Source organism: Lygodium microphyllum, chromosome 11 (assembly GCF_053477565.2).
Source record: "Lygodium microphyllum isolate KBCC chromosome 11, Lygodium_microphyllum_v1.1.10, whole genome shotgun sequence".
In the NCBI taxonomy this organism is placed as follows: domain Eukaryota; kingdom Viridiplantae; phylum Streptophyta; class Polypodiopsida; order Schizaeales; family Lygodiaceae; genus Lygodium; species Lygodium microphyllum.
This window is the reverse complement of record NC_141145.1, coordinates 65,558,292-65,566,648: the sequence shown is the minus strand read 5'-3', so window position 1 is coordinate 65,566,648 and position 8,357 is coordinate 65,558,292. Positions and strand designations below refer to the sequence as shown.

The following is an 8,357-nucleotide window of genomic DNA, read 5'->3' as shown; positions in this document are numbered from 1 at the left end:
GAGGTAGGCTACCATCGAAGTCATAACCGGGCGTCCACTTGGCATGATTTCTATGAGGAGGGACTCATCACGGAGGAGCAATATAATCGCGCCATGAGGATTCCACCACCAGAAGAGGTATGCTTTATTTTTTACATGAAAAGTATAGATAACTCTAATTTATTGTTTGTAGTGGTATTTATATACCTTAATCCTTTGTGTAGGCGAACCCGGATGCAGTTGAGGATAGCGAAGGGGGGACTAGCAATAGCGGTGGCGGCAACGGCAACAGCACATGCAGCGATGATGATGCCTCTTCTGATGAGATATAGAGGAGCCCCATGCATGCATGCCTTCCCTTGGCTTGTAATTTTCATTTTTGATATGTATTACTTTCAGCTAGTGCTTGCGACCATGATGTCACAAGCACTAGAACTCATAATGTAAAAACGTTTCATCTATATATATGAAATTTCGTGTGCTACATACATTGTTTTGTTTTCAGTATCCAATCTTAGAAATAATCTTTCTCTGTTATCCCTAAGCATACAATTTGATGTTGATGGGGACAAAAATACCAGAGAGCATGTGGCTTGCTCTCTGGTTTTTTTTTCATACCTCTGTTTTGCGCGTCTATCAGCACGTCTAAATTGCAGGATAAATGCGCGTCTATTCACGTCAAAAACTTTCAGAGTAAACACGATTTTAGACGCGTAGATATACGCTTGTATAGACGCACAATATGAATATGTACAGTTTTTTATAAATATGATTATATATTTACGTGGCGCGTTTATACGCGCGTCTAAGTGTGCGTGTAACTCTGATCATAAGCACGCTTTTAGACATGATTTTGTAGACATGCAAATAGACGCGTTAATAAACTCGCTCGACATTTTTTTTCACAATTCAAATATTGCGTCTACAAGCACATCTATGAACCCTTTTTGTTGTAGTGCACATGGCCCATGGTTTCCTTTCCTTTTAGCATATCTAGCTATTCTTTGGCAACCACCTTTAATATCCAAAAGTTTGCCATCCTTGTACACATATACATGTTCACCCAAAGCTTTTCTTTTGGAAACCACCTTATAATAAAAGTCTCTATTACATTTTTCCAACCTTGTATACACACAGACTATTTACCCAAACCTTTGCTTTTACCACAAGCTAGCGAGTATTTGAAACCACATTATAAGAAAGACTTTATTTTATTTTTCCATCCTTGTTGACACACAATGTGTTCACCTAGACACTTGTTTTTACCACAAGCTAATGAGTATTTGAAACGATCATTGTATACATACAACAAGTTTACCAAAATGTTTTCTTTTGGACATATTCTTACAATAACTTGCAACATCTCGACCTTGATGGCATCTAGTTACCACCTTTCTTGTGATGGACATTATGTAGAAAGGATGAGATATCAAATCCAACCAACAAGATTCCATCTCCAACTACTTTCAATTATGTTTAGCCAACCTTTCACACACTTTAGGTTTACTTACATGTGGACTTGCTTGGTAAGTGCATTACAAATGACTTGAGACTACAAGCCCTTAAAAGAAGCATGTGTAGAAAAGAAAGTGAATCCTGTTGCCCTTCTAGGATATAAGTCCCAAATAAAATCAAAACTAATCATAGATTGAATAATTATTTAAAATTATGAATCATGAATAATTATTTAAAATCATGAATCATGAATTATGATTAAAATCATAGTCTCATAAAAAGACTTTGCTTGGTAAGTGCATTGCAAATGATTATAGATGCTTGGCAAATTCCTTAAGTTTTCTTGGCAAGTGCATTGTGAGTGACTCGACGTTACTTTTGGCAAATGCATTGCAAGTGACTCAAGCTTAAGCTCTTTAAAAAGGATGTAAAACACAAAGCACATCCCTAGGCCCATTAGTGACACTTCGAAACAAAAACAAAACCAATTATAGATTGAAAGAACTCATCCTCCATCCATTTACAATGGGCATATTGAGTGCCACAAATTATATTATGTTTGTAGTAGCTTATGCTACAAAATACTAATCATATATAGCATCATACATGTAAAATCATTCAATGCTTACAAATAATGAATAAATTGGTTAATGTGAGGCACATGGCTTCAATCCATTTGGTGGATCGAGAAAAGAACCTTGTATAAATAGGTCAACTAAGTCCATATTGAACTTATCTGTAAAATGAAAACCATCCCAATTCACATAGACATTCGGATCATTGCAAATAAATGAGCTATTTTGGTTGCATATTGCAGCGACATTGAAGTTGTCGGGAGCAGGACTTCCAACTCCACAACAAGCGTTCTTGATATCTTTAAAGCCTGTAAAGTAAAGAAGAATGTGAGGGGGAAGAGGAGCTCTATCTATCCCTACAAAAGTCCAAATGCAAGTAATGAATCTTCAAAGATTTATCGTAAATTACTTGCCTACCTAAACAACTGAGAATATTCAAATACAACCGGTAAATAGAGACACTTTCATTATGAAGTAAAATAATGCCAACCGTAATGAAAATATTGTGCTACATTCTAAAAACTAATCTTAAATCCAAAAAACACTTCAATTGGGCATGTACACATCAAGGTTGATAAATCCTCGTAACCCAAATACCCAACTACTAGGCCAAGCATAGTGGATTAAAGATACCCCACTTGTGCAAAATTTTCTCAAGTTGACAAAAAAAGGACTTGTGTTGTTATATCGAAACTATCAAAAGACCTTGGCTATGCATCTTAACTAATGTTGGGCTTGGGTATGCTAGAAAGAAGCGCCTTAACAAAATAAGATATTTTGGGTACATGCCTTGTAATTACCCTTGGGTGATGTGTCTTAATTAGAACTACACAAATCATGTTTGTCTTGCCAAAAGAAAAAAAAATTATCCAAAGTGCTACAAATTAATATGCTTAAAAGTACTATAGATCGATACGCTTAAATAAATCACACAACCATATTACAAGCAAATTGATGTACCTTTAATGTCTTGAGGAGAAAAATTGATTCAATTCAAAGACTTACCAAAGGCATCTTTATTGTCGAATATGTATGAGAGAGCACCATAGTAATCTCCATACAAAAATTGTGCATCCGGGAATGCTGCCCTCAAGCTTTGGACTTCTGCTAAAAGCTTGGCACCATGATTGTAAGCAACCGTATTAAAGCGATCAAGGCACCCATCTTGGCCCTCAGGAACCAACACAAAAGTTGCAACATAGGAGGGGAGGCAACCAAGTCGTGAAATGCCAATGAATAAGAAGTTCCTTGCTCCATTGGCATAGAGTACCTAAATCAAAGTTCATAAGAAACTAGGTGAAGAATCGCAATGCATGCCTATACCATAGTCAAGGAAAACTAGGTGAACTCTCTATTGGAGATTGAAAGCAACTAGGTGAAAAATCACAATGGCTTGCCTATATTATGTTTAAAGAAGGTAGGTGAAATTCAACAAGGGCATAAGTACATACACACACAAGAAACAAATCATGTGATTTGAGCACATGATTTGTTTCTTGTGTGTGTATATTAAGAGGAAGGGACTATAATAATACAAGAGCAAACACATGCTGCTGAGCACAAAAAGAGCTTCAGTCTATTCTTAAAAGAAGAAAAGTTCTATGCCGAAGGGAGCTCACTTCTGTTGCAGCCCTGATACCATCAATCACCAATGGGGTGAGAGTATTAATGATGTAATCAGCCGAGCGCAAGGATAATGAAGCCTGAATATAATCATTCCCGCCCCAAAGCAAGACGTATAGTCCATTGTCGAAGTCCGGCCCTGATCCTGAAAATTTTCATTTTCATAGATTCATTAGACTGTTCAGAACACATAATCGTGTCTCAGAAGAGTTTATGAAGAAATAGAGTTGCAGAGAAAGCCCGTTTTCTTTAGCTCTAATGGAGTGTTTTATCTGTGAATATCACTATAGACCAGCTTTAATCCAATGCAAGAAGACCGAGGTAAAGCTTGATTAGACTATGGGACTTACTGGAGGGGGCAAATGGAGTGAACATAACTGGGATTCAGACCAGCTCTAATGGAGTGCCAGAAGACTAAACCAAACCTTGGACAGATTAGAGGACTTACCAGAGGAGCCAGATGAATACTTTGCCTTGAAGTCGAGGTGCCATGAGAGCTGCACTTGCAAGGATTTGAAGCTAAAAGGGATGATGGAGTTCCGGAGGCGGGAGGTGGAATTCAGCACGGTTGCGCCCGATGTGGCATAGTTGATGCCGTGGCTGAAGTCCTTGGATGCATCCAAGGAAGGGTTCAGGAATGGCAGGCCATACGCGATCGCTGTAGAGATACACAAAAACTGTCCAAATCAGAGTGAAATCAATGACAGAGAGAGGGAGATGTAGCGAGAATACTTTCAACATACTCCTGATAAAGGCTTGATTTGAGCTGCAGCTGTTTAAGATTAAACAGGCATTGATCTGATTACAAATCAATGTAAGAAGACCACAGGACAGGCTTTCCTGGTGACAGATGAAGGCTGTAAATAGGAAAGGCTTCGATAATAGGGAAGCATGCAATGATGGCGTCTCACCATGATTTGGAGCAGGTTCCCTGGCTGGGAAAAATGAGAATCCTCATTGGTAAAGACAGACATCCTCATCAGGATTAACCCAGAACCGTCAAGTCTAGGAACCCAAGATTGAAGATTCCCTACTAGGACAAAAGATTCCTGATTGGCAGGAAGTATGAGTCCGAGGAAGTGCTAACGGCTTTCCTGATTGGGACAGACGGTTTCCTGGTTAGGAAAGAGGCTGCAACATACCCAAGAAGTCGACGATGACCCTGCCGTCGCTGAAGCGGTTGAAGGGGCGGCCGGGGAATGTACGGCCGTACGGGTACTTGGTGGTGCGCTTGAAGATGGGGTTGCCGGCGAGAGGCCCGTTGCCGGTATCCAACAGCGAATCGCCGAACGAGAAAATGGAAGGGTACCGTTTGCAACCGTCTGTGGTCTCCGATGTGGCCGCTGATGCTGCCGCCGCCGCCGCCGCCTCTCTTCGGTGCCACCCTGCTGCAGCTCCGGCACCGCCCACTGTCGCTGCCGCTACTGCCGCTGCAGCCAGCAGCATCATAACTCTGCACATGGTACCCTTCCACAGGGAAGCTGCTCCCATGGCTCGCGAATACCCCCGCCGCTGTTGTGCTCACTGCTACTGCAGCTGTGGCTCTGTGATCAGCCCTGCAATACTGCAGCTCCTTTGGATACCCCCGCCGCAGCCTGCGAGGCTACTCCCTAATCAGTCTCTTGTTTCTCTGCTTTATCCATCCATGATTACGATGAATGTACAGAGAGAGGCCCCTGCATCATCATCATCATCATCATAAGACTGAGGAGCAAGCTGATTCCTGCATGCCCTTCGCGTATGGGGAAAGGGGGAGTTCCACTAGGCTAGTTAAACTCGAATTAAATAGAAGATAGATCGTGAAACACTGAATCAATCCAGTGTTGGAAGAGCTTAGAGAATGACACTGGGATGTTGGCAAGTCGCAGTCGTTAATTAATATCTTCTTTCGATGAATTCCTGGTTCTTGCACCAGCCAAGCCAGCCATCGAACGATTCACAGGCCTGATAAAGCCAGCCAACTAATTGGTTGCGACGTGCATTGAAGTACTCTTAACTCTCGACTCTCAAGTCTTCTCATGAGATGTCTGAGATGCAGACTCGTTACCCGAATCAAAAGCGCCTATGATGATGAAACACAATAAAGCGATATCCCACGGTCAAATCCTAGAACTGCAGATACTAGCCTAGCTACCACCAACTTTTTATTTTAGGACCCGCTCCCACCACGCCGTGATTCACAACCTGGTTCCGAACTCATTGCCGAACCTACAGGTTCAGCTCTATAATAGGCAATCTGATAGTGCAACCACACGTAGACCTGTCAGACATTTCAGATGTCGACTAGATCAAGTTCCCATCGTGTGCCATGCCCTTTTTCTCTCCTACTTGCTAAAATAACAACCATCTTTACTTTCAAATGCTAGTCACTAGACGTGTGGCAAGACTCTGGTTGTGAAATAGGAACCTCATCAAACAATAGGAGAGGCCCTTGCCCAATGTGGTCGTAGGTAAAAGACGACTGGAAACAATATGCAGTGAATGCATAGAATTAGCCAAAGATCTTAGCTCTCTAACACATGGCAGCTACTCCTAGCTGAAGGTAGCTTCGCTTTTTCCCTTTTTTTCAACCACAGAATACGTCTATCAAGTAACGCTGAACGAGCCATTAGAAGCTCAAGATAGAATAAGGGAGGTAGATGTTATTGAACTAGACCTTGATACGCTAGACGATGAGCAGCCAATGAAGCTAGGGTCTATGCTTAGTGCGGAGGAATGGGAGGATTATGTCACTCTAATTTCATTGTAACTCTACATCGGGGATCTTGGATAACTACTCCAACACTCCCTTTTTTTTTAGGAAGCTCGGTAAGATTTGGCCGGTAGAGAGAGATATGAGAGCTTCAAGCAGGCAGGGTACTGCTGGCTATGACTATCACAAGGTCAAGTGGAGAAGGAGTGGGAGATGAGGTCTTAGACTTCTTGTCCTGAGCTGGACTAATCTCAAGCTAAGCTAGATGAGATCAAAATGGAGCTATGCCATGCTCACCTGCGCTCTGATACCATGTTCAAAGATGCGGATCTAGAGCATGACAAACGCTATGGCGGATGAAAGATAATGACCAAACTCATGATGACATGGACAAGTAGAGACAAACTGCTACACAAGTGAATTAGGTTCCAAGATGGAAGCTTGGACTCATGAACATACAATTAGAATAAAACAAATTCATTGATTATGTTCCATAATGTGTGTTCTCCCGCCCATACAAGAGAAAATTTACAATTTCACGTTCTACCTCATCCGATGCATCTACACATCACCAAGATCAAATCCACCTATAGCTAGTGTTTTATAGGTGTCCCAAGTAGAACTCGGGCCATACAGAGGACCAAGTATTTCTTAGGTATGTAAGGGATTTACTTGCTTGCAACAGTAAAAATATCCCCTCTTAGTATGGAGATTCACCACCTATCCTTGGAGGAGATACAGACCTCCTCAATTTTTATCTATTCCAATACTTAATTCAATCAGGATCTAATCTAAAAAATCACAAACAAGATTGATGTCTTCAAGCTGTTATGATTCCAATCAATCATGCAAGTTTCAAGTGATGCTTAATCTAGTAGCAATTGACACTTGAGTTTCACATAATGAACTCTTCCCCTTGGAATTTAACTAAGGGCATCTAGATTTTTGGGTCTCTAACTTCCTAATTCTTGTAACCAAGTTTCTTGATCTTAATTTCATTTCTTCAACTTAGAGATATTTTCGGTCTTTAAAATATTTTATCAGAGCTTCTAGGTTAAAACTATATCCTTTGCTAGTTTCTTCAAGGTTTCATTCTTAGTAAATTTGACTTGAATTTACTAGTCTTCTTTTCTATGTGGTTAATCTTAAAATTCCTCATGATTTCTCTTGACTTCTAGGTTTTTATAGTTTCCCTAACAGTTTTTAGCCTATAAGATGTTCTTATCTTATTCTTATTGATTTTTAATATAAATTTTCTTTGAAAAACTTGTGGTATCGCGATTGGTAAAGGGTTGTTATCCGCACCCATGACTCCATTAGCGACTCCCCTGCACTCGCAACTCCAATTGTTGCTTCCACATTAGTAGGGTCATTCACGATTTCGACTTTTGAATTCTTTTTCTTTGGGGCCATGATGGAAATATGATTCATAGAAGAAGAAGAACATGGTAGTAATACCGGCTAGCAAAGGTGCAAGACTCATGATGATGATGATGGTTATTGTGGGATTCAATGATGTAGGCCTCATGGATGGTTCTTCTTGCTTTGTGGAGAGAAATACTTCTCTCTCTCTCACCTTGATAAGAAGGGGTAAGAACAAGAGTAGCTCTTTCTCTAGTATAGAGCCAGAGCGAGAGAATAGATATGATCTCTCTCTCTCTAGTAGACGAAATAGGAACGTGAGTAGAGGCATGATAGAATAGGATAGACTTCTTCAGTGTCTTCTCTTCTCGAATTAGAGTAGAAGAGGATGAGAGATCTTCAACATATCCTCTTCCTTGGGTTGAATAGAATGATGTCTCTTCTTCTTACGGAATAAATTCTCTTCCTTCCCGATCAACGTCTTGTCCTCGTCAAGATTGCTCTTGTCTCCCTCTCTTAGTATGGAGCTAGATGTTGCACGAAATTCATGTGGGGGTTCGTGAAGTCACTTCCCACAAGGATAGGAATTTGTTGTCAATCTTCAAAAATAGGTGAGAAGCTTTAAGCTCAACTCAAGCCAATCTCTATAGCGACTCACGATGTTGGAACTT

At 40.7% G+C, this 8,357-nt stretch overlaps 1 protein-coding gene across 1 annotated transcript; it reads right to left on the bottom strand.

The window, feature by feature from the left end:
• Nucleotides 1–1,903: 1,903 nt before the first annotated feature.
• Nucleotides 1,904–5,664, bottom strand: LOC148028897 (acetylajmalan esterase 2-like). Its single transcript, XM_087687664.1, has 5 exons — nucleotides 4,775–5,664; nucleotides 4,081–4,290; nucleotides 3,629–3,777; nucleotides 3,015–3,279; nucleotides 1,904–2,317 (listed from the first exon to the last, which is right to left on the bottom strand). Exons 1-5 carry the CDS (start codon nucleotides 5,121–5,123, stop codon nucleotides 2,082–2,084), a joined length of 1,209 nt encoding a protein of 402 aa, XP_087543790.1. The 5' UTR covers nucleotides 5,124–5,664; the 3' UTR covers nucleotides 1,904–2,081.
• Nucleotides 5,665–8,357: the final 2,693 nt, after the last annotated feature.

Excerpts from the sequence above, each read along its gene's own strand:
- LOC148028897 (XM_087687664.1), bottom strand. The coding sequence starts at position 5,123 with ATGGGAGCAGCTTCCCTGTGGAAGGGTACCATGTGCAGAGTTATGATG. Across the intron at positions 3,778-4,080 it reads GTATTCATCTGGCTCCTCTG|GATCAGGGCCGGACTTCGAC; the intron begins GTAAGTCCTCTA and ends GAAAATTTTCAG. Across the intron at positions 3,280-3,628 it reads GTATCAGGGCTGCAACAGAA|GTACTCTATGCCAATGGAGC; the intron begins GTGAGCTCCCTT and ends ACTTTGATTTAG.